This window comes from Rana temporaria, chromosome 3 (assembly GCF_905171775.1).
Source record: "Rana temporaria chromosome 3, aRanTem1.1, whole genome shotgun sequence".
NCBI lineage: Eukaryota > Metazoa > Chordata > Amphibia > Anura > Ranidae > Rana > Rana temporaria.
In genome coordinates this window covers 203,654,572-203,681,686 of record NC_053491.1, presented here as the reverse complement: position 1 = coordinate 203,681,686, position 27,115 = coordinate 203,654,572, and the positions used below count along the sequence as shown (strand labels likewise).

At 43.8% G+C, this 27,115-nt stretch overlaps 1 protein-coding gene across 4 annotated transcripts in view; it reads right to left on the bottom strand.

The window, feature by feature from the left end:
* ATP2B1 (ATPase plasma membrane Ca2+ transporting 1) overlaps positions 1–27,115 on the bottom strand; it is a 236,509-nt gene that overhangs the window by 56,122 nt on the left and 153,272 nt on the right. For all 4 annotated transcript variants that reach the window (XM_040344148.1, XM_040344149.1, XM_040344150.1 and 1 more), the window contains 6 exons: positions 22,496–22,710; positions 20,115–20,357; positions 18,587–18,828; positions 2,524–2,761; positions 1,242–1,421; positions 1,081–1,168 (listed from right to left, as the gene is read on the bottom strand). In XM_040344148.1, the coding sequence (XP_040200082.1) occupies positions 1,081–1,168; positions 1,242–1,421; positions 2,524–2,761; positions 18,587–18,828; positions 20,115–20,357; positions 22,496–22,710 (1,206 nt within the window). The remainder of the gene's footprint in view (positions 1–1,080; positions 1,169–1,241; positions 1,422–2,523; positions 2,762–18,586; positions 18,829–20,114; positions 20,358–22,495; positions 22,711–27,115) is intronic.

Genomic DNA, 27,115 nt, shown 5'->3' with positions numbered 1-27,115 from the left:
AGTAATAGGCAGATTCCAGCCTAAATAGCCACAAAGTGTGCACCTAAACACAAAATCAAACACATAGGAAACTATTCGAGCATATGGACTATCTTTTATTTCTAGGTGGTCTGCAAATCTTACCTTAAACAGGAGGCAGTTGCACGTAATCACACGTTTATTTTCACTGTGCTTAACCGCTCAAGGACCGCCGCACAAACTTATACGTAGACAGAATGGCAAGGCTGGGCAAATGGGCATACAGATAAGTCCCTTTTAATTTGCAGGGGGGGAGACACGTGCTCACGACCCTGTCACAAGCTCCGTGCCCGTGATCGGGTCACAGAGCTGAAGAATGGGGCGATGTCAGTGTAAACACATCTCCCAGTTCTTCCTAGTGACATATCACTGATTAAATGCTCCCTCTCATCGGGAGAAGCGATCAGTGACATGTCACTCGTAGCCACGCCCCCAACAGTTTCATTTCATAGGACACACTTAACCCCTTCACTGCCAGTGTAATTTTTACAGTAATCAGTGCATTTGTATAGCACTGATCACTGTAAAAATGACAAAGGTCCCAAAACGGTGTGATATATATATATATATATATATATATATATATATATATATATATATATATATATATATATATATATATATATATAATAAAAAATAAAAAATAAAACGCTGATAGCCGCCATTACTAGTGTAAAAAAAAAAAAAAAAAAAAAAAAAGGTCTTTATAATAATTTTTTATAAAACTATACCCTATTTTGTAGACGCTATAACTGTTGCACTACCTCATTTTTTTTTTTTTCCTTAGTAAGGACAGTGAAAGCTATACTATCATGCATGAACACAAGTAGGATTTTTACTGTAAAGAGCAGCGATCTGAAGGTGGGATAAACTTCAGTAGTTCCACTTAAAAATAAAAAATAAAAACTTGACATTTTTGGAAAAGCCAAATAAGAGATCAGATAAGAACAGGATACCTTGCAACTTTCTCACGTGATCTATGAAATATCAATTCAATCACCAGTTCTAGGAATAGATTTTTATAATTCTGCATGAGAACAAGCAGCACAAATACATTCTTACCTTTTACTAATGTATGCTTATCAGTTGGAGATGATCTAGCAAGAACACGAAGCTTAGGCCAAAGTTTATCTATTCGTTCTTGTTCAATCTGCCAAATTAAAACAGTATTAGAAGATTGTACAAAACAGCAGAAAGAAAATGAGGAAAGAAATGCCATTTACTTCTCCTTTTTCATTTCGTATTCTTCTATTGAATTCTTTGCCTTCTATACAAAGGAAGTCCTCCCCAGGGTGAAGAATTCCACATTTTGTGGCAATAGCACGAGCGGTGTTAATGTTGTCCCCTGTTACCATTCGGACTGTAATACCAGCTCGTTGACATTTTCTTATTGCATCTGGCACCTTGGATACAGAAGATAAAACTTTACTGAAGTACATGATATAAACAAGCATAAACCGTCAAGCACCTAAAGTATCATCACATAAGCCCAAGCATAGCTCTTCGTAGCTTTGGGTGGCATACCATTAAAATATTTCTGTAAATTCTAGTCAAGCACCTGGATTCATCAATTAACTGCAAACTTCAAATTGGACAAGAGGCAAATTTACAAGCAACGTTCAACAGCATAATTTTTAATTAAAGGGATACTAAAAAGGTTCCTTTTTTATTTTTTTTAAACAAACATGTCATTGCTTACCTCGACTGTGCAGCTCGTTTTTGCCCTTGGCAGGCTCCTCCAGGCATTAGATAACCCCCTTGGAGAAGAGCTCTTCCAAGGGTGTTACCTCATGGGCGCGCTCCCGAGTCATACACTCGGGGTCCATAGAGGCCGAGTGTATGCCCCGACGCCATTGGCTTTGATTGACAGCAGCCGCAGCCAATCCATCCAATCAACACCAGAGAAGGACGCCGGGGGTACGTAAAAAAATGGGGGGCTGGTGATTGCCAGGTGTTTCACCTTGATGCATAGGATATATTAAGGTGAAAAAACACAAATCTTTACAACCCACAGATGCATCATTTAAAATTAAGAAATTTAATATTTTATCCAGTTTGGACTGCTATATAATTTATGTTTATAGAGTACTTTCAGACCAAGTCTTACTCCAGCCAAAATATTTCTGCTCTAGTGTGCAAAAAGGTAAATTGTCAGATTTCATTAATAAAGTCAACAGTTCTAAGCCTTCCTCTTTCTGCATAAAAGCTGTTTATGTTCTCGCTGAGAGATTTTTCATTAATTTATATCCCGACAAGAGGTGTTGGGTACTCTCCCCCAAATCTGATGAAAACTCTAATCCTAAATCTAGTTTTGGCTGGAGTCAAGCTGTAACGCCCAGGGATTTTTTTTATTCTGCAGTGACTTACAGACCTGAAAATTTGAGATTGTGCTCAAATCTATATTCCAAAGTGCAAATAAAATTATTTTCAACACCTTTATTTCATTGTCAATCACATCTAAAATCAGAAGCTATCCATTAATCATTTTTTTTAGATTACACTAACCTCTGCTCTTACTGGGTCTTCAATGCCTACAACAGCAATACAGGTGAGACCAGCAAGGATATCATTTTCATTTTCCCAGTCAGGCTCATGTTCCTCAGCAGGAAATTCTCTATAAGCCAAACATATGGTTCTCAGGCCCTCAGATGCCATTGGTTCAATCACTCTTTTAGCCATATCATCCCTATCCCTTGGTCTGAAATTTTTGGCTTCACCATCAGCACAAATAATTTTGCAGCACCTGCAAAGAAAAAAAAAAAAAAAGTTTGGCAAAATAAAAAAACACCACCATAAATATAAAAGCATATCAGTCTAAGGCCCATTCACACCGATGCGAATCTGATGCAATCCGAAAGGCATAGATTCACAGGTCATCTGAAAATACAGGGTTTTCTATGAAGGCCGTTCACATTGATGCAGTGCGATTGTGATCCAGTTAAAAAAACTGCTCTGTGGGAGTTTAGTGCAGCTATGGTACAAGTTTAATCTCCAGTCGCCTCAAAAATTGCATGAAATGCGCATCTGTCAAATACAAATCACACTGAATTTTCATCAATTCGCATGAAATCAGTGTGAACCAAGTCTAAAAGGAGCACTATGCAAAAAACAAAAAAAAAACAAACACTTCTACACTAAAATAGTGTGCATGGATAAATAAATAAATAAATAAATAAATAAATAAATATATATATATATATATATATATATATATATATATATATATATATATATAACACACACACACACACACACACACACACAAGGTCCAAATTAGAGAACGATTTATGAACACTTGATTTTTTTCAAAAATAATGTAATCTTCATTGGTCAACATTTGATGGAATTTTTGTTGTTGCTATACCATGCTTCGAGCCGGTTCACACACACAGGCGGCACGACTTTGGGGGCGATTTGGCAAAGCGATCTCAAGGCGTCTTGAGAGGCAACTTGCAAAATGACTTCTGTATTGAAGTCAATGCAAGTCGCCCCGAATCGCCCCCAAAGTCGTACAGGAACCTTTTTCTAAGTCGGAGCGACTTGTCAGGTGGCTGAGTCGCCTGACAGGTCGCCCCAGTGTGAACCGGCTCTAATAAAACAGTGTTTATTAAACTAACCAAGGCACTTTAACTAAAAAACATTTTGTAGAAAACACAATGATCAAAATTAGAGAACAGCAATGACTGTAGCACAGAGAAAGATTACAACTAAAATGTCTGAAGGTTACAACAATTAGAGCCGGTTCACACTGGGGCGACTTGGGATCCGACTTGAAGTCGTCCCAAGTCGCGCTGTCCAGAAAAGCAATGTAAGTGAATGGGAGCGATGTTAATACACACAACTTAAGTCGCTCCGAAGAAGTTCCTGTACTACTTTAATCCGACTTGTAGGCGATTTGTACCCATTGATTTCAATGGAAGTCGCCTCAGAAGTCGGATCACCGTCTTTAACTGAAGCGACTTTCCAGGAAGATAACATACATTTCTCAGGCAAACCTCTCCTGCCCCCCTCCCTCCCTCTCCCTCTCCCAGAGCTGATTGTTGTTTTATTGGCCACTGGAAAGTCTCCTGTCCTGGAGATGACTTCAAGTCGTGTCGGAGTCGCTTCTGAAAGTCGTGCTGGAAGTCGCGTCGCCCTAGTGTGAACCGACTCTTAGGAAGTGTACAGGCCCTTGTTTTGAATGACTTCCGCACATCTGCGGCCACAGGACATCAAGAGTCTCTAGTGTGATTTTGTTCCAGTCTCTTCCACAGTTCGGCAAGTTGTCGGTTTCCTGGCAATAGCTTTGTTGCTAAGAATTTTCCAAAGGTTTTCTATCTAGGTATCTAGGTTTTTCCAGAGGTTTAGATCAGGACTCTGGGCTGGCCACTTTATTTCAATGTTTTCAGCTTCAAGGAGTCGCTTTACCCCATTTTGCTGTGTGACAGGGGTCATTGTCGTGCATGAAAATTGCTGCATGATTGGGTGATGAACGATAGGGGGAAGCGGGCGCTCCTGACTCCCGCGTGCGTGCCCGGCGGTCGCGATCACCGCCGGGCACCCGCGATCGCTTGTTAGAGCGGAAATCGGGAGCCGTCAGGGGAGAAATGTATGAACAGCGATCAGACATTTCCCCTAGTGAGTCAACCCCCCCTACAGTTAGAACACACCCAGGAAACATACTTCACCCCTTCCCCGCCCCTTAGTGTTAACCCCTTCCCTGCTAGTGGCATTTTTATAGTAATCAATGCATTTTTATAGCACTGATCACTATAAAAATGCCAATGGTCCCAATGTGTCAAAAGTCTCCGAAGTGTCCGCCATAATGTCGCAGTACCAAAAAAAAAAAAAAAAAAAAAAAAAAAAAAAAAAAAAAAAAAAAATTGCTGATCGCCGCCATTACTAGTAAAAAAAATAAAATAAAAATGCCATAAAACTACCCCCTATATTGTAAACTCTATAACTTTTGGGCAAACAAAACGCTTATTGCATTTTTTTTAACGAAAAATATGTAGAAGAATACGTATCGGCCTAAACGGAGGAAAAAAAATAAATAGTTTTTTATATATATATTTTTTGGGGGATATTTATTATGGGTAAAAAAAAAAAAAATTTTCAAAATTTTCGCTCTATTTTTTTGCGCAAAAACTAAAAACCGCAGGGGTGATCAAATACCACCAAAAGAAAGCTCTATTTGTGGGGAAAAAATTACGCCAATTTTGTTTGGGAGCCACGTCGCACAACCGCGCAATTGTCAGTTAAAGCGACGCAGTGGCGAATCGCAAAAAGTGCTCTGGTCTTTGACCAGCAATAAGGTCCGGGGCTTAAGTGGTTAATTAACATCGGCATTCACATGTAAATCGTGCGGGAATTGTTATATAAATGATGTTATCTGCCGCTATTCATATGCAAATCACGTCCCATTCTCTGCATGCTGCCCACCTAGAGGATGTAAACAGCATACAGGTGAGCATAGGGGGCATGTAGAGGTAATCAATGAGGGGGACTTGAGGTGCAGAGGTGGTGTACAGAGGTGCAGAGTTAAATAGGAAGAAAGGGTTAGACTGCAGAGGTGAGAAGAGTATGGGTTTGGGGGACAGAGGTTAGCAGATGAGTTAAAGGGGCAGAGTTGTACTGAGAGGGAGATAGGAATGCAGAGATTAGTAGAGAGATGGGGAGGTTACTGTAAATACACCCGTTGTATGGCTAGTCCGTGTAAATGTCTCAATTACATTAGTGGTTGATGAAAATACTCCTGTTGTGTTCGGGTCAGTGTAAATGTCCCAGTTACATTGGGGATGAGTGTAGGGTGCCCCCTTACATTGGTTGTCAGCGTAGAATTATTCGGTTACATGCCTCCTACAATCCAGCTTTCACTTGAAGTGGACGGCAACTGCCCTAAAATATTTAGGCACTCACATTCCCCAGACATTCTCGTGGCTATACGATCTCAACTTCCCACCCCTATTGAAAACTGTTAGAACATTACTAAACCAATGGCATACGGGGCTCCACTCTTGGATAGGACGCTGTAACATCCAAAAAATTGTGATTTTACCGAAATTCCTATACCTTAGGCAAGCGTTGCCTATACACATGCCTACATCCTATTTTAAGCATGTTCAATCCACCTTTATCGAATACATATGGGCCAAAAAGAGACTGAGACTCTCACACAAACTGCTGGTCCTACCCAAACAATGCGGCGGCCTTGCATTACCGGACCTTTGCAATTACCACCAGACAGTTCATATAGGGAGGCTCATAGACTGGTGCCGACACCTACAGACCAAGCTGGACGCAGCTGGAGCAAGACCAAAGCACGACCCCCGCTACTCACTCCTATCGGCCGAAACGACATGTCACCCCCTGATGGGCAACACGACCCGGATTGTCTGGTTCTGCCCCTCTGGAATGCTTCTGGCGGGTGGTGAGAGATGTAGCCCAGAGGTTTACGGAACACACTATACCAGATGACCCCACATTATTTCTCCTACATGCGACTGACATTCCGCAAAAGGCGTACAAGAAGTCTGTGGTTAGGCACCTATTGGATGCAGCCAAAGCCTGTATTCCACTCCACTGGAAGGACACACACCCACCATCCATAGCCTCTTGGCTCACGAGGGTGGAGGAGATAAAACACATGGAGGACCTTGTCCTATCGTCACGCAATAGACAGGAAACGTACTCCACAACCTGGCAGCTGTGGAACATTTTCATATTGTCAGTGGAGGGTCAGGCTCTGAGGGGCTGATGCGTGATGGCCCACCCTCCTGTATTGGTTCCCTCCCCCAGATGGCTGGGAATGATGGGTGTAGTTTTCCTCGCCCATGTTACAGATGAGCCCCAATGGCGATTGCCGCGAAGGGGTCCAGTACCCCCGCACCTTCTCCCACCCTCCATTACTTGATCGCTTTTCCTAAAACTTTTCTATATTCCATCTGTCTCTTACAATTATTTCTTATCCCCATAATAGGGGATTTCCTTGTTAAATAGAAAAAGAAGGGGGTCGGACACACTGGCCCAGACATTAAATCTCACCACACTCCAACACACAGGTAACTTTATGCAAGACAGTGGTGGCTGCTTTGCCTCCAGCGCATCACTAATATAATGGAACAGCCCGGACAACTACCTAGGGCACACGCAACACCTCAGGGCTATATCAGGAAATGTTGCTGTAGTTTTGTCTGGATATTATGCCGATGATCAGAATCTTTGATTGTGCTAATACTTTGTCACATGCATTACTCTGTACTATGTCGGGCCGTGTGGCCGTTTCCCTGTAATAAATAATAAAAAAAAAAAAAACTCCATAGGCGACATTTAAAAAAAATTCTAAACATCCCTTGTAATAGAAAAAAGCATGACAGGCCCTCTTAAATATGAGATCTGGGGTCAAAAAGACCCCAGATCTCATATTTAGACTAAAATGCAATATGGAAAAAAAAAAAAAAAAAAAAAAAAAAACAGTTGTCATTGGGAAAAAAAATGCCCAAAAAAATACAATGGCCCTTTGACGTATGGGCGGAAGTGACGTTTTGTCATCAGCTCCACCCTACAGGGAGTGCAGAATTATTAGGCAAGTTGTATTTTTGAGGATTAATTTTATTATTGAACAACCATGTTCTCAATGAATCAAAAAAACTCATTAATATCAAAGCTGAATATTTTTGGAAGTAGTTTTTAGTTTGTTTTTAGTGTTAGCTATTTTAGGGGGATATCTGTGTGTGCAGGTGACTATTACTGTGCAGAATTATTAGGCAACTTAACAAAAAAAAAATATATACCCATTTCAATTATTTATTTTTACCAGTGAAACCAATATAACATCTCAACATTTCTTTGCAAGGACACTCAAAAGCCTGCCATTCATGGATTATGTCAGTGTTTTGATCTGTTCACCATCAACATTGCGTGCAGCAGCAACCACAGCCTCCCAGACACTGTTCAGAGAGGTGTACTGTTTTCCCTCCTTGTAAATCTCACATTTGATGATGGACCACAGGTTCTCAATGGGGTTCAGATCAGGTGAACAAGGAGGCCATGTCATTCGTTTTTCTTCTTTTATACCCTTTCTTGCCAGCTACGCTGTGGAGTACTTGGACGCGTGTGATGGAGCATTGTCCTGCATGAAAATCATGTTTTTCTTGAAGGATGCAGACTTCTTCCTGTACCACTGCTTGAAGAAGGTGTCTTCCAGAAACTGGCAGTAGGACTGGGAGTTGAGCTTGACTCCATCCTCAACCCGAAAAGGCCCCACAATCTCATCTTTGATGATACCAGCCCAAACCAGTACTCCACCTCCACCTTGCTGGCGTCTGAGTCGGACTGGAGCTCTCTGCCCTTTACCAATCCAGCCACGGGCCCATCCATCTGGCCCATCAAGACTCACTCTCATTTCATCAGTCCATAAAACCTTAGAAAAAAATCAGTCTTGAGATATTTCTTGGCCCAGTCTTGACGTTTCAGCTTGTGTGTCTTGTTCAGTGGTCGTCTTTCAGCCTTTCTTACCTTGGCCATGTCTCTGAGTATTGCACACCTTGTGCTTTTGGGCACTCCAGTGATGTTGCAGCTCTGAAATATGGCCAAACTGGTGGCAAGTGGCATCTTGGCAGCTGCACGCTTGACTTTTCTCAGTTCATGGGCAGTTATTTTGCGCCTTGGTTTTTCCACACGCTTCTTGCGACCCTGTTGACTATTTTGAATGAAACGCTTGATTGTTCGATGATCACGCTTCAGAAGCTTTGCAATTTTAAGAGTGCTGCATCCCTCTGCAAGATATCTCACTATTTTTGACTTTTCAGAGTCTGTCAAGTCCTTCTTTTGACCCATTTTGCCAAAGGAAAGGAAGTTGCCTAATAATTATGCACACCTGATATAGGGTGTTGATGTCATTAGACCACACCCCTTCTCATTACAGAGATGCACATCACCTAATATGCTTAATTGGTAGTAGGCTTTCGAGCCTATACAGCTTGGAGTAAGACAACATGCCTAAAGAGGATGATGTGGTCAAAATACTCATTTGCCTAATAATTCTGCACTCCCTGTATGGTAGGCCCTCTTGCCCTTCCTTGTATCCATACCCAACCACGGATAGGACTCGATCACCTCCGCCGCTACCGACGGCTCCGGTAAGAAGTAGAGGGGGCCTCTCCCGCCGCCGATAACGATCTCGCTGCGAATCTGCCGCAGAGGCCACCATTATAGTTTACAGGACTGCCGTCTGGGAGAGATAGATACCCGTTGTTCGGGCACGCAACATTACAGTTTTCATTTGAATAGCTGTAATGATTCGCGCCGCGTATAGACCCTCCCCTTTGCTCGGGTGAACTGTCCAATCCCGAGCAAGGGGGGAGTGTCTATACGCAGCACGGCGCGAATCATTACAGCTATTCAAATGAAAGCTGTAATGTTCCCCGCGCGTATTAACTAGTCGGCGGCAGCGGGGATGCGGCGGGATGGAGGTAAGGGGGACATGGGGGGGGGGGGAGACATGGCTGGATATGGGGGGGGGGGGGAGACATGGCTGGATATGGGGGGGGGAGACATGGCTGGATATGGGGGGGGTGACATGGCTGGATATGGGGGGGGGTGATATGGCTGGATATGGGGGGGGACATGGCTGCATGTGGGGGGGGGGGGGGGATGGCTGCATGTGTGGGGGGGGGGGGACATGGCTGCATGTGTGGGGGGGGGGGACATGGCTGCATGTGGGGGGGGGGACATGGCTGCATGTGGGGGGGACATGGCTGCATATGGGGGGGACATGGCTGCATATGGGGGGGACATGGCTGCATATGGGGGGGACATGGCTGCATATGGGGGGGACATGGCTGCATATGGGGGGGCCATGGCTGCATATGGGGGGGACATGGCTGCATATGGGGGGGACATGGCTGCATATGGGGGGGACATGGCTGCATATGGGGGGGACATGGCTGCATATGGGGGGGACATGGCTGCATATGGGGGGGACATGGCTGCATATGGGGGGGACATGGCTGCATATGGGGGGACATGGCTGCATATGGGGGGACATGGCTGCATATGGGGGGGACATGGCTGCATATGGGGGGGGGGACATGGCTGCATATGGGGGGGGGACATGGCTGCATATGGGGGGGGACATGGCTGCATATGGGGGGGGGACATGGCTGCATATGGGGGGGGGACATGGCTGCATATGGGGGGGGGGACATGGCTGCATATGGGGGGGGACATGGCTGCATATGGGGGGGGGACATGGCTGCATATGGGGGGGGACATGGCTGCATATGGGGGGGGACATGGCTGCATATGGGGGGGACATGGCTGCATATGGGAGGGGGGGGACATGGCTGCATATGGGAGGGGGGGGACATGGCTGCATATGGGAGGGGGACATGGCTGCATATGGGAGGGGGGGGACATGGCTGCATATGGGAGGGGGACATGGCTGCATATGGGAGGGGGACATGGCTGCATATGGGGGGGGGGGACATGGCTGCATATGGGGGGGGACATGGCTGCATATGGGGGGGGACATGGCTGCATATGGGGGGGGGGACATGGCTGCATATGGGGGGGGGGACATGGCTGCATATGGGGGGGGGACATGGCTGCATATGGGGGGGGGACATGGCTGCATATGGGGGGGGGACATGGCTGCATATGGGGGGGGACATGGCTGCATATGGGGGGGGGACATGGCTGCATTTGGGGACACATTTAAAAAAAAAAGTATCGTATTCGGTATCGGCGAGTACTTGAAAAAAAAGTATCGGTACTTGTACTCAGTCCTAAAAAAGTGGTATCGGGACAACCCTAGTATATAGTTGTGCAGCAGTCCTTAAGGGGTTAATGCATTATATTCATCAAGGTAAAAAACCTTCAGTTCTGCAGGAGTCCCCCTCTTATTCTTTCTTGAACCCAGTCCAATTCAGCAACATGCACAAGAGCTGTGGCTTTCTCCGCCGTCTCCCCCTCTATTTGCAGATTCATAGCAGCAGGAGGCATTGGCTCTCGCTGCCGTCAATCAACTCCAGTGACGAGGGAGTGAACAGCAGGGCCAAGTGACTTTATGTGAAGCGGCTTGCCGTGGGGGCATTGGACAGATGACAGAGGAGGAGCCAGGGGCCTCGGGTAGGGGACCCGAGAAGAGGCGGTTCAGGGCAGCTCTGAAATTCCATTGCACAGAGCAGGCAAGTATAGAGGGGTTTTTTTTAAACAATTTTTTTAAGCGATTTAAATCGCTTTAAAACAGAAAACTAAGTAATGGCTATTCACATGCAATTTTACCATCTGCTTTGCAATCAGCTTGTATATATGAGCATAAATTCTACTTTCACCCACACAAAGTAAATCCAATTCAACCTGATTTCCAATACTCCGCATTTACACAAGGAGGATGATTGTAAATGGCCCAATCTTTGGGTGGTTAACCTCCTGACTAAAGAACCTGTAAGGCTGGGTTCACACTTGTGAATTGGATGGGGTTGACCGGCTCTCAATGGAGCCGTTTCACAGATCTCCAGAACGGTCACGGTCCAGAAGAGTCCTGTGCGTCTTTGGCTCAGTTTCAGGTCCGAATTCAGCCAAAAATGTAGACCTGAAAATGGTGAATGGCAATGGCCCCCCCTGCTGTGCCCCGCGTCCGCACATAGTGTCAACCCTGCTTTAATGGTCACAGAAGCGTTATACCTTGTTGGGAAATCCCCATGCATGCTGGCTGATCCATCTCACTGGGGGAATGGAAGGAAGTGGTGGACATCTTAAAAGCATTAGCCTTGTTGTCCGGGCGATATATATTCCATGTATGGCTAACCCAGTGTTTCTCAATTCCAGTCCTCAGGCCCCCCCAACAGGTCAGGTTTTCAGGATTTCCATTATTTTGCACAGGTGATTTGATCAGTTTCACTGCCTTAGTAATCACCACAGCCTTTTCATCTGAGGGAAATCCTGAAAACCTGACCTGTTGGGGGGGCCTGAGGACTGGAATTGAGAAACACTGGGCTAACCCAACATTCACAACTCCGCTGCAGCTTCCAAAACCTGCCCACCTATATACTAAGGCAGGGCTCAGAATTTCAAGTCCTGAGCTACTAGCCATACTAGGTATGGTCTTCGGGACTGGGCGTTCCCATTTGATTGACAGGCTTCCGACGGTCGCATACATCGCGTCACGAGTATCCGAAAGAAGCAGAACGTCGGTGCGGCTCTATACGGCACCTGCGCACCGACGTTCGGCTACTTTCGGAAAATCGTGACGCGCTGGATGCGACCGTCGGAAGACTGTCAATCAAATAGGAACGCCCAGTCCCGCAGCCCATACCCGTAGGCGGCGGACAACATCGCTCTCTAAAACGGTAAGTACTGCTTCGATTTAAAAAAAAAAAACACCCGATTCTGCTGCTCAAAATGAGCCTCAATCTAATGTTAAAAATTGAGTTTTTGGGTGAACCTCCACTTTAAGTGATTTAGGCAAGCTTTACCGCCCTCATAGCTACATTTACAGAAAAAAGGTATAGATACTGAAATTTAGGGTCAACTTGCTCAATGGCTCTTGTTGGCCTAACCAGAAAGTTTAGGAAGTAATCCATCAAGCAGAAACGCAATAAAACTACACAACTGATTGATTTGAGCTAATCTGCTGCTGCAATGTGCACACTACTGGAGTACAGCACACAGATTGTCAGGCTGTAAAGATTGACATACCCAGCTACAGCTTGCCTTTATACAGAATTGCTTTTCGGTCCTGTGGCCTCCCAGGGAACTCCTGAAACCTATTTTTACTGCCTGGGACTGCCAGGTGACTTTGAAAAGATAATGACAGGAAGAGAAGGTTGAAAAGGGGTAAACCAATTACCACAAATGTAAAAGTGCACGACGGAAGAAGTGCTTTCATCAGTCATATGATAGGTCAATAACCACAAAGGCAGTGTATCACATACTTAAAGGTACATTATCCATTGCATGCGTTTCACTCTTGGATAATCACCACTACGCGATCAAAAGGAGAAAGATAGAATTTCAGGGTCACACATTCTCCCCCAACATTTAGCAGCTGCTAAAAAGTATTTAACATACACGAATGTTCTACTACTTTAAAAAATAAAATACATATCCTCCACTGCAAAGATCTAAAGTTTCCAGCAGCATATAGATGTATAAAATCTGTACTGTATATATTATATATTGCCCAGTCGCAGCAAAGTGCAAAAAAAGATACAAAAAAAACTAGACTGCCAAGTACAAACGATACAACAATACAAGTTACTAGACAGGAGTAATGGTAAAACAAATGTTTAACAGCTCATCCATAATGCCATACAGAGAAGCACTGACGTGTTGTCCTTCAAGCAAAGAATTGACAAACCTGTTATGGACTAATTTAGATCACTGAAATAAAAAATAAATTAAATTACTGAGGAAATAGCTTTGAAGGAAAGCAATTTTGTTTAACAAACAGCATGTAAAGCCAAGCTATATTGTGTGCTAAAGGCAGAACTACAAAATATGGGTAATCCAACAATGGCCACAGCCATACAAAAAGGACCCACAATCTACTGTATGTACCAAGAGGCAAATTACAGATATCAGTAATTTTTTGCCATTTTCTTCCCCACACATTACCATAACCCAGTGTTCCCCAACCCCCAGACCGGTACGTGGATCAAACGTTACCGGGCCGCCCGAGGAACTTTAAATAATTTTACTGTGGCGGCCGAGGCGCAGAGCATTGCCCTCCGAGGCCGCCCATTGTGTGACAATAGTGAATGAAAATTCGCTATTGTTACACTGATCCTCCTGGCCAATCAGGGAGCGGACATAATACAAGCTGCCCGAGCCGCTGTCCCGCCCTAACATATGGGGCTGCAAGGCTACGCTACACAGCGTCGCAGCCGCCCGATGAGGGCAGAAAGAGAATTACGTCATCTCTCCGCCCTCCCCCTCTATGCATTCCCGCAAGCGAACGGCTCCCCTCAAATTCCCGCCCTGAGACTAAGTACAGTGGGCACTGCGGAGGGACATGCATATTGTTTTATACTGGGACATTTTTATATTATTTTTTATACTGGGACATTTCATAATTTTTTTTTATACTGGGACATTTCATCTTTTTTATACTGTGACATTTAATAATATTTTTACACTGGGACATTTAGGGCCGGTTCACACTGCACCAATGTCAGAGTTCGGATGCGATTTGCACCGCACTGCACATCACATGCGATCTCTGTGCGATGCGATTTCAGCCATAAAAATTGTATGGCTGAATTCACATCAAACTCGCACAGGACCCTTTTTTTTCGTAGCAGAAACGGATCGCATGGGTGTTCACACCCATGCGATCCGATTCCTGTCCGAGTTTGCAGATCACACTGCGATATGCAAATTGATTTGGGGGTGTTAACTTTTAAATGACACTCCCAGCAGTTTGCATAGGGCAATGTGAACTGCCACAAAACATGTGATGCGGGAACCCGCAATGGATTTGCAGGGTTCCCGCACTAACCGCTAACGCAACACATTGCGATTCCTCCTACCGGCCTTGGAAAAATATTCTTCCACAAACCGGTCCTTGGTGCCAAAAAGGTTGGAGACCACTGCCATAACCCATAGAATGTTAGATTTAAGAATCAAAATTGTGATTTACAGTTATGAGTTAAGAAAAGTTAGATGGAAGCTTTTCCAAAATGTGAGTTTTGACTTTGACAATCATCCAACAAAAGCTACTGGCATGCAATAACTTTAGTATGCGTGTGTTATGTACATATTCTATTCATATGCTTGTACATATTCTACATGTATTACACCCTTTAAATCAGGGGTGGGGAACCTGCGGCCCGCGGGCCGCTTGCGGCCCGCAAAATCATTCCATGCGGCCCCCCATGCGATCAGAAAAAAAAGCGCCGCCGATTGTCACTATGGAGCGGAGTAAATGTATTGCTAAACACACTGACAATGAATGAATGATCATGGCGATCATTCATTCATTGTCCGTGTGTTTAGCAATACATTTACTCTGCTCCTGCGGCCCGCCCCTGTTAGCCGGCTCCAGCCAATAGCATTTACTCCGCACGCCCCTGTTAGCCGGCTCCAGCCTCCAGCCATTGCACTGCAGCTGATGAGCTGCTCTCCTAGGCTTACAGCCCCGCCCGTCGGCGGCGGCGTGACGTCACTCACGGCGGGCGGGGATTACATTCATGGCTGGCTGGGATGGCACTAGCCAGCGCCACCGACGAGGAACCATTTCCAGCAACAAGTAAGGCAGCCATAAATATGCTGACCGCATTAATGAAATACGGTGTATTTTTTTAATATGCAGCATAGCGGCGGGGGGAGGGGGGTAAATGTCCTGCACAGTGCACAGGACATTAATACATAAGTTACCATGACCAGTGCAGGACATTTACCCCCCCCCCCACATGCTGCATATTAAAAAGATCATATTCATCATATTTACATTTAATAATTTTCAAATTGCATCAATGATTCAATTTGAAAATTATTAAATGTAAATATGATGAATATAATCTTTTTAATATGCATCATGTGGGGGGGGGGGGGTAAATGTCCTGCACTGGTCATGGTAACTTATGTATTAATGTCCTGTGCACTGTGCAGGACATTTACCCCCCTCCCCCGCCGCTATGCTGCATATTAAAAAAATCACAGACCGTCATCAAAGTTAATAATCCTCAGACTGCATCATTCTGTATGCAGTCTGAAGATTATTAACTGTGATGACTGTCTGTGATTTTTTTAATATTCAGCATGGCGGTGGGGGGAGGGGGTAAATGTCCTACCTACACAGTTGCACTGGTCATAGTGACTCATGTATTAATGTCCTGCACTGTGAGTTACCATGACCAGTGCAGGACATTTACCCCCTCCCCCCATGCTGCATATTAAAAAAAAAATCACAATGTCATTAGGGGAAAGTTCTTATCTTTATTCAGCAGTTCTGAGTCCCGACAATCTAATCTCCCCACCTCCTCTTCTATACAGATACCCTGGCTGAGTAATGTAATTGCCGAGAACCTCTGCACAAGGATTACTCCGCCTGAGCCCGAAAACCATCAAATAGTCCCTGCAGAGTAATCCTTGTGCTGCTGATCCCGGCAATTACATTACTCAGTGTATCTGTATAGAAGAGGACATTGGGGCTCAGATTAAATTGTCCGAACTGCTGTATAAGGATAAGAACTTTCCCCTACCAACTTTAACTACTAGTGTTCCTCCACCAGCTAAGCCACAGTACAGTTTGAATCATGTGTCCGGGTAGAAGGCGGAAGGAGACCCGGACACATGATTCAAACCCCGTACTGTCCGGGTCAATCCCGTACAGGTGGCAACCCTAGGTAAATGTCCTGCACTGGTCAATGGTCATGGTAACTCATGTATTAATGTCCTGCACAGTGCAAGGTGCTGTGTAATGTAAAGGGGTCCAGTGATGCAGGGTGCTGTGTAATGTAAAGGGGTCCAGTGATGCAGGGTGCTGTGTAATGTAAAGGGGTCCAGTGATGCAGGGTGCTGTGTAATATAAAGGGGTCCAGTGATGCAGGGTGCTGTGTAATGTAAAGGGTCCAGAGGTACAGGGTGCTGTGTAATGTAAAGGGGTCCAGTGATGCAGGGTGCTGTGTAATATAAAGGGGTCCAGTGATGCAGGGTGCTGTGTAATGTAAAGGGGTCCAGTGATGCATGGTGCTGTGTAATGTAAAGGGTCCAGTGATGCAGGGTGCTGTGTAATGTAAAGGGGTCCAGAGGTGCAAGGTGCTGTGTAATGTAAAGGGGTCCAGTGATGCAGGGTGCTGTGTAATGTAAAGGGGTCCAATGATGCAGGGTGCTGTGTAATGTAAAGGGGTCCAGAGGTGCAAGGTGCTGTGTAATGTAAAGGGGCCCAGAGATGCAGGGTGCTGTGTAATGTAAAGGGGTCCAGTGATGCAGGGTGCTGTGTAATGTAAAGGGGTCCAGTGATGCAGGGGGGACACACGTTTAATCCCCGCTATAGCAGGCTCATTTTTAAGTTGATCATTTTGTACGGCCCCCGAATGATGTTACAAAAATCCAAATGGCCCTTGGCAGAAAAAAGGTTCCCCACCCCTGCTTTAAATGATAGTAATGTCATCCTCCAACCTTAGAGAGAGAATGATACAGATTGTGGTAAAACTAAGCAGAAAAAATTCAAGGGAGGTATAAAAGTTTATACTTCTGCATTTAGGCCCCTTTCACACTGGGGCGGGAGGGGCATCAGCGCCGCTATTTTTAGCACCAATTTCACAGCGCTATTCGGCTGCTAGCGGGGCGGTTTTGCCCCCCTGCTAGCGGCCGAGAAAGGGTTGAAACACCCCCGCAAAGGCGCATAGCCGCGGTGTCCCATTGATTTCGATGGGCGGGAGCCGTATGCACACCGCTCCAAAGATGAGGCTAGCAGGACTCTTTACTGTCCTGCTAGTGCATCGCTTCAGTGTGAAAGTCCTCGGGCTTTCACACTGGAGACACAGCAGTGGCTGTTTAGGGTCGGTTTGCAGACACTATTTTTAGCACAATAGCGCCTGCAAACTGCTCCAGCTCCAAGGAAAGCTAGAAATGCAGGGAAGCTAGTGTGAATGAGACCTTAAATATATATATATATATATATATAATGTATCTCGTGAAAGTCTTTAAGGTCTCATTCACACTAGCTTCCCTGCATTTCTAGCTTTTCTTGGAGCTGGAGCGGTTTGCAAGCGCTATTGTTATAAAAAAAAGGCGACAATTTTAAAAATGCAATAGCGCGGACCTGCCGCAATACATCTGCAGTAGGCAGTCGGGAAGTGGTTAAAAGGGAGAATTATGGCCAAAGCTAAAGCCCGCCACCAGCGGATGGCAACAGCTGGTGCAGGCTTTGCAGGGATCCCAACTTATCGGGATCCACCCAGATTACTGATCGGCAGCTGGCCCTGCCTCTCCGCACACCACGCCAACCTGAGCCAGCCATTCCCACCCCCTTCACAGTCAGGCGCTCCAGTGAGCACTAGAGCAGAGAGTAGGTGACAGAGACCAAGAACAGAGTGATCAGTGGTCATAGGAGAGTATAAATGTTTTAGTTTTTTTTTGCAAGACCTGCACTTCTTTAGCAATGATGGATTGTCATGATGCATTCCACACATTGTTGATTATTTTGAATGACGTACAACCTGACATATGGTATTGTGTCAATTAGTAGTAAATAGGATGTTCAACATAAGTTTTATTTGAAACCGTACAAACCGCTTTAAAAAAATAATCTAATACTGTAAAAATGGTTAAAAACTTTGTTTCTTTTAAGCTAGTACCATTTTCATAAAATTATACAATATTTATACAAATACCCAAAAACTGACAAAGCACTGCACACAAATCTAAAATTCCAAATCCGAGAAACAAATCCATTGCTAGGTTTATTGGGTTAGGACTTAAAGGTCCTAACCTGATGTACGTAAAAGGGTAAATTTGAATTTTTAAGTCCAAAAGATTTCAAATCTGCACAACTTTTAGAATATAGAAAGACTTAATTAAATGAAAAAAAAAAAAAAAAAAATGCACAATTCAAGTTCTTTGCGAAAAAAATACTTACTTTTTAAGGAGGATCTCTGAGGCACCCTTGCTGAACATTCGATAACTACCATCATTGTTTTTCAACACTGTGCTCATAGACTTTCTGCTAGAATTAAAAGTGTACACTTTAAAAAGGGTTTCCTCCGGGATCTCATTCCGTACATCTTGGTAGTCACGTTTTAGATCCAAAAGAAATCCCAGCAAGGAACATTCAGTTTTGTTACCAACATGGCGTGGTAGGCCACCTTCTTTTTCAGGAGTCTAAGAAAAAGAAAAAAAGAAATCAAAGCGCAGAAAGAATGGCTCTCAGAAAATCAAAAGGCCATCAAAAGCCTACAACTATGCATGAATATACCCCCCCCCCCCCCCCCCCAACATTACCTCAGTTTCAGAAAATACATTTTTTTTCTTAATAGCAGGCTCATCTACACTCAGGGTAGAAACCATAAGCAGTTTGAAAACATCTCATCCCATGACTTCATCATACGCATGCTGGAGAGTGCCCCTTTTTTGAAGAAAGTGGTGGTGGATAAAATTTGGAGCACATTTGAATTTGGAGACCAGAACAGATGCAGCACTGGATTTTTTACCTGGAGTCATTTTCAAGGTAATTTTTTTTTGTATGACTACATTACACTGAAAGATTGTAGAATTTGTTAGCATTGGTTGTGTATGGAACAGGGTTTCTCCACAGGTTAAGGGTTCCTTGTGCAGTGAATAATTTCTGCCTCTCAGGTAAGCTCCCACTGTCACCACTGATATTTTTAGGTATCCAAGTGTAATTCTTCCCACTGACCATCACACTAAACTATCAAGAGTTCTAGATATTAGTAAATATCTGGTTCCTCCGAGACCAGAAAGTTATTTTAAGGGTTCATCTGTGTTGAAAAGGCAGAGATAGAATATATTTATTTAAATTGGTTAGGTTTGACTGCTGGGCACTGATTGGCACTGTGATGGGCACTGACTGGCTCTGTGGTGGGCTCTAATTAGCACTGGTATGATCACGATTGGCACCTTTATGGGCACTAGCAAACTTATGGGTCACTGCCTCACCACTTATGGGCACTTTTTAGCTGCTGATGGGCACATCCGAGGGGGCTGTGCGGATAATCAATGTGCCATTATCAGCACAAACCCCCCCTCTGACAGGGAGAGCCGCTGATCGGCTCTCCCTGTCAGCGCAAACCGGGAAATCACATTTAGCGGCACTTCCTGGTTCACGCGATGATCAGTCAGATCAGAGATGTGGGGTGTCAGGCTAACATGTCACGCGCGCTGGCAAGTTATCCTGCTGCACGTCAATAGACATCCAGTCAGGATAACAGAGCCACTTCCCGACGTCAATATGCTATTGACCGGACGGGAAGTGGTTAAAGATAAAAAAAAAAAAAAAAAGTTAATTTGTCAGACTGTGCAGTTGTAGGAAATATATTAAAGATTTGCCACCTTCAAGAAAAGGAAAAACTAGTATCGGCAGTAAAAAGGCAAAATGTATCAAGAAAACCTAAAACTGCAAACAAGTGTGTGAACAGTGAGAAACTTACCAAAATTTTGGACGTGTAAGCACAGTTGACTGAAATCCCTGTGATAAGGAGGTTCAGCAAATTTTCAGGTAAAGACTCTGCGTCGGGAATCTTTCTGTAATGTTTATCATTTAGAAAAGCTTGAACAACAGTCATTCTGTTCATAGTTAATGTTCCAGTTTTATCTGAGCAGATTGCAGTGGCATTTCCCATGGTTTCACAAGCATCCAGATGCCGAACCAAGTTATTATCTTTCATCATTTTCTAGATATACAAAAGGAAAATATGTCAGTGTACATACAAGAAACCTAAAATATTTTTACTTTTTTTTCTAATTTATCAAACATTTCATCATACAGTATGATCACGTTTTCAAGCCTATAAAATTTGCAATACAAGACAAGCACGCTAGAATGAAAAGGAAGGGTTTTCTTTAATCTTGTTAATGACACACTGAAGGGTTAAAATAATCAGCGTGTTACATATGCCTTTGTAACAAGTGATTTTGACCAAATATTTCTGTCATGCTTACCCCCGTCTTTAATACTTTATGCCCCTTAGCAAAAACAAACATGCAATAAGAATATCAAGCTTAGATACACATACTTGCTCCAGGTCATTGACTCAAACCCTACTGCGCCCCCAGTTGGTCAGTGTACTAGGCAGACAACTATAACAACTTCAGAAGGAAATTTGGTAATGGCACCCCCTATGCCCTTCTCAGGAAGAATTTACTTTAAAAAAAACTGTCTGCATGATAAAGCATTTTCCAAGAATAGGGCTTTTAGCACACAAACCCTTCCATATGTTGTTAATTAAAGCTGTTCTTCTGTCACTTTTAGAAAAATTTAAAAGTCAGCCGCTACAAAAACTGTAGCTGCTGACTTTTAATTATATAGTCCTCCAAGTTATATTCCAACTATCCTGTTAGAGGGAGGATGGGAGCAGGCTTAAGCATAGTTAGCAATAATCCTGGAATTCAGTGAGGTAGGAAATATTCCCTCTGACCACTGCAAATATCATATACAGTTTGCCTAATTCTTCTGCATATAAGATATTCCTGGATGCAAAGTATCTGAGAAAAACTGCCTGCATATATTGTTTCAGCGCTACCTCAGATTAGACAGAATTCTGAGGAAGGCAACAGTTATCACAACTAGAGGAAGAGTAATAAAATAAAGGGAACACTAAAAATCAGTGCTGTGGAGTCCGAGTCGGAGAGATTTTGGGTACCTGGAGTCGGAGTCGGCAAAACAGTGCTCAGACTCCTACTAAATTTAGATTGGCATTAAAAAAATTAAGTTTTTATGTCCCAATTCACAAAAAGTTATAATTGATGATTTCTCTACTGTAAGAATAAAGACCAATGCATGCAGTGCCTCACGTAACCGCAAAACGAACACGTTAAGTGACCGTGAAGAAGCATGCTTTTCATGTGCTTCACTATATGGCACGCAACGCACAATTAGGAGCGGCAATACTTATACTTTCCATAGTGTTGTGTTCTGCTGTTACAGGGAACGCAGCGCCCATGGGTAACCTAGCCTCTCACTGATAAGGGATTAAGTAAATATATTTTTTGCAGGACTAGAGACACTTGTATAAGTGAAGGGAATGGGAGGGTCAATAGTTCAAGACTGAAGCTGTAAACCATTGGAAAAACTGCTGTCATTCAGCTAAGGCTATAAAAACTCCTGTGGTAATGACATGTATGTTGCCTTTCTTTCCTTCAAGGAATGTATAAAATACATTCGCATATTAATACAGAGGAGTCGAAGTACAAAAACTGAGGAGTCGGAACATCTACCCACAGCCCTGCTAAAAATACCAAGAATAATGCCGATAATACGACTTTTTATTCTGCTCATTCCAAAAGCAACATCTCATTATAGCATACATTATTTTTAAATTCCAAGATGAATGACTGTAAATATTTTTAAAGCATTGTAAAATATTTGTAAGCAATAAAACACTTGACATGCAGGACACAAGTTCACAGTTAAACCAATACACCTTGCCTCTTAATTTTAAAATATCCCCACCATATTATTACTAGATTTACATTTGTGCAGGTGTGTATGTAAATCCTCACCACTTTAGAAAACATGCATGGGTGCCATTAACTGAAAACTGCACTGAAAAATGTGGTGCAGTTTCCCGCACATAGAAATGCATGGTGCCAAAGCACGGCCAGGTTTTAAATAAGGTGCAGAGACCTTTTTCCTGCAGGAAACTTTGGAACAGCAGTCTATTCAAATGAATGGGCTGCTGTGCCCATGCAAACAAGGCATGCAGACCCACTCAGATGTGAACTTAGCCTTGAAGTAAGGTCTCTGGTAAGGATTATTTTAACATTCTTGACATACTGTCAAGTAGCAGTAAAAGAAACTATGAGAACATACCTTGACAGAATATGCCAGTGAAATGGTAACTGCAAGTGGAAGACCTTCTGGAACTGCTACTACCAAAACTGTGACTCCAATAATAAAGAACTTGACAAAATATTGGACATAAATGGGCGTACACTCTGACAACCATGGACGTTGCTGAATCCAGAATGTATTGATGACAAAGTAAAGAACGAGGATTATGACTGTAATTGCAGACATAACCAAGCCTAAAAAACAAATAAAAACATGCCATCATATAATACATTGAACAATAACTGAAAAAAAAAACGTAAACAAAAAAACAAGTCATTTTATATTACGCAACCAAAATTACTAAATGAGAAATATTCAACTTGAAACTTAAAGGCGTTGTAAAGGTTTTTACACACAAACATGTCATACTTGCCTCCTCTGTGCTTGCACAGAGGGCCCCCCCGATACTCTTCTGGGGTCCCTCACCGGCACTCCTCGCTCCTCCATTGACAGACAGCAGGACTCTGCACCCAGGGTCCTGTGCCACTGGCTTTGATTGACAGCAGCGGGAGCCAATGCTCATGCCGCTTTAAATCCAGCCAATGAGGACCCGAGACAGTGCCTGGCGCTGCTCATCCCTGTAACGATCAGATTCAGGCAAGTAAAAGGGGGGCTGCTGCACTACAAAACTTTTTTTTATCTTAAGGTGAAACTTTTAAAACTTGGCTGTGTGCACACAAAAAAATGCAGGATATCTTTATTTTGCTTTTAGTTGATACTTTAATACACAACGTTGGCATTAAATTGATCAAAAATTATTGTTCAGACACTGACAATATCTTGTTTATACATTATGTAGCTTACATTCAAACAACCCTCCATTTAGAGGCGATGAATTGACGTTAAGGTTCCCCCAATGAGATGGTTCCTGTAAGGACTGCGCAGGCGCAATCCTTGCCGACAGAAATCTCCGAACCTCGGCTGGCATCCAGGCTCATTCCTTAACATCCCAGTGGATTGGAGGATGTTAAAAAAAAGAGCCAGGAGGCCAAGCGAGCGGAGCGAACCGTCCGAGCGAAGCGATGCCGACTGGCCACTTTCCTCAAATTCCACGTCGCCCTGGATGCCGGCCGAGGTTCGGAGATTTCCGTCGGCAAGCATTGCGCCTGCGCAGTCCTTACAGGAACCATCTCAATAGCCGGAACCATATCGTCAGATCCCCGGTTCACACAGGGGGTGACTCGTCAGGTGACGCAGCCACCTGACAAGTTGCACCCCATTCTGTACAATATAACCGTTGTAATAGGAGCGACTCAAGTCGCTCCGACTTAGAAAAAGGTTCCTGTACTACGTTGGGGGCGACTTCCATAGACTTCAATACTTCGCCTCTGAAGTCTGCAGATAGCCTTGCCGAGTCGCACTGCCCCAGTATGAACCTGAAACTTACAGCAATTATTGATTTTCAGACTTTTGGAATTTTAGCAAACCGTTCTTAGATATTTAGGGACCATTTTCTGCCAAATTTGTAGCTATTCAGCTAGATGTGACTGGCTTGAAGAGCATTTCCCTCTGATCTTAAAGATGAAATTCTTCCTAGAACAGCTTAATAAAGTTAGGATCTGGTGATGGTAGCATCCACTCAATCATGGACAGCATTCTAGCATCTTATATGCGATTTAACAAAAAATAGGTCGACTGTACATTTCATATTCCCGATACATGCCTGTTGTACCATGTACTTGCATGAAAAAGTATCCTGTGGCAACCTTTTTGGTTCATTATTCTTGGCAAATCTCCCAACTTATCAGGTCCAAAGCAACCCCTTGCCATTACATTTCCTGCACCCTGACACAAGTCATGGACAAAATGGATGCATGTTAAAACAGACTTGGCACCTTGCCATAGGGCAAAAGCGAGAACAAAGTAGCTTGGTGAACAAAAAAACATAAAAATTTTGGGTCCATGACCAGGAAACTCCCAAGACCTTAGACCCATTGAAACTTCAAGCATTGATTATGCAAGAATGGGCTGCTATCAGTGAAAATGTGTCCCAGAAGTTGATTGATAGAATGCCAGGGCAAATTGCAGGGGTCTTGAAATGGGTCAACACTGCAAATATTGACTCTTAGCATAAACTTCACATAATTGTCAATAAAAGCCTCTGACACTTATGAAATGCTTGTAATTCTACTTCAGTATACCATAGTAACTAGAGGTCGACCGATATATCGGTCGGCCGATATTTGGCCGTTTTTGTGAAATCGGCATCGGCCGATTATTGTGAAAAAAATCGACCGATTCGCGGCTACAATATCCACCCCGCATGGCCGCCTGCCCTGCAGTACTGTACTGACCAGTAAACGAGTGGGCTCGCTTCCGCATTTATCATGTACAGGCATACCCCACTTTAAGTACACTCACTTTACATACACTCGCGAGTAAGGACATACCCCCGAGTGTATGTAAAGTGCCTTACAAGTACTGTACAGACATTTTGCAGCCGCAGTAGAAGGAGCTGAAGCTCCCAGAGTATAGCCCGCCCTGTTACAGTGTGCCCCTGACACCCCCACTACAGCCCCTGAGACCTCAAATACAGCTCCTGACATCCCCAATACACCCTAGAAGTGAAAAAGGTATTGTTTCACTTTAAGTACATTTTCATTTTACATACATGCTCTGGTCCCATTGTGTACTTAAAAGTGGGGTATGCCTGTATCCTTCCTCCGCATGGCCCCTGCACCTCACCGCAGGTCCTGAAAGCCCAAGCATACGGCGGCGAGTAGGGGCGTGACGTCACGTTCCTTCCCCCAGCCCCACAGTCCACTCCTTGCTCACAATGTGAGTAGGGGCCACGCCTGTCTCTCCACGACACTTGCGTGCCCCGCCCCCTGCTGCTCCTGGTTCCCGGGTCTTCTGGCTCTCCTTGCAAGTAGAGGCGTGACGTCCAATGCGCGCCCCGCCCCCTGCTACTCGTTCCCGACTTTTTATCTTGCAGCATCCGCCCCTGCATTCTAGGTATGGGCACATTTTATGTTATTAAGGGACACTCTGGGCACATTTTATGTTATTAAGGGACACTCTGGGCACATTTTATGTTAAGGGGCACAACAAAACTTTTATGTTAAGGGGCACGCTGATGGGTATATTTTTAATGTGTAGATGGGCATATTGTATGTTAAGGGGCACTCTGTAAATGTTATGTTAAAGTGGAGGTTCACCCAAAAAATACATTTTTAACATTACATTCAGCCGAGTTGTCCTAATGACAATCGGCTGTTTTTTTTATCCGTACATACCTTATTTTCACCGCCGCTTCCAGGTATGTCTTCTGCGGGACTTGGCGTTCCTATCCGATTGACAGGCTTCCGGCCGTCGCATACTAAGCGTCACGAGTTGCCGGAAGAAGCCGAATGTCTGTGCGCAGGCGCCGTATAGAGCCGCACCGACGTTGGGCTTCTTTCGGCAACTCGTGATGTGCTCTATGCGACGGTCGAAAGCCTGTCAATCAGATAGGAATAAACAAAAACCAAAAGGTTGACGCTGCGCTAAATTAAATATTGAATTATAAATGTAAATAGCTGCTAGCACTAAATTGTGTACAACAACTTGGTAACATAAAAAAGAAAAAAACAGTGCAGCGCTAGTGAGTGATATTGTGCTCATATAAATTAATAATAAACAAAAAAAGTCATTCTGGAATAAACTGAAAATATAGCCAGAATAGGAAAAAACATAAAAATGCAGATGGATATATGAAGAAAAAGTCTTAAAAAGCCACGAAACAAAGTTCATATGACTCTATCCAGTAATTTTCCTTGTGAAAGAGAAGTGGATTGTGCAGACAATGTGAAAGACTCTTGATTGATGTGAGGTAAGCTGTCACCAATACACCCGTGAGGAAGGATAAGATTGCCTGCTTACCAGATGAAAAGACTGTTTTGCATCAGTCTAATGGGAGACCAGACTTCCCACAGGCCCTAATACCTTAGCCGTCAAGATAACCACGGTATAGCTCAGCATACAATCCGAAGAGTCATAAACCAAAAAAAAGAGAAGAAGGACCTCTCATAGCGTATAACGTTTAAAAATAAAAGAGGGTTTAATAAAAATTGCACTTACAATTAGGCAATATAAATACAGCATGGATAGCAAAACGTCTCCGATCTCTTGTTCCGATGCTTCTCGCTACTCGGTCAGGAAAACACAGCCGGCGTTCAGGACGGAACGCGATGACGTCACGGCACCCTACGATCGTTTCGTCGCTAATGGACTTCAACGGGGGAGTAAGCCGGATGTTGACGTCAGCGCGCTAGGTGTTTAAATACCCACGGGTTCCATACTGGAAAACTCGGGGAGAGTCCTCATAGTGACTGAGGGCAAAATAATTGAGTAGCGAGAAATGGAAAAGTGTTCTAATCATGTTGTACATAACGTATCAGATTAAATAACGATATATATTAGTACAGAACGCGGGGGTGTTTAATAACTGGTAGCGGAGCATCGAATAATGAAAATAAGATCGGAGGTTAACAATATATGCAAAAAGATTGTATCATAAATTTGCATAATCATAAAAATCAATCTATATTTAATTAGAAAAGATCTATATCATAAAAATCATCTATATTTAATTAGAGAAGATCTATAAATTAATTTAAA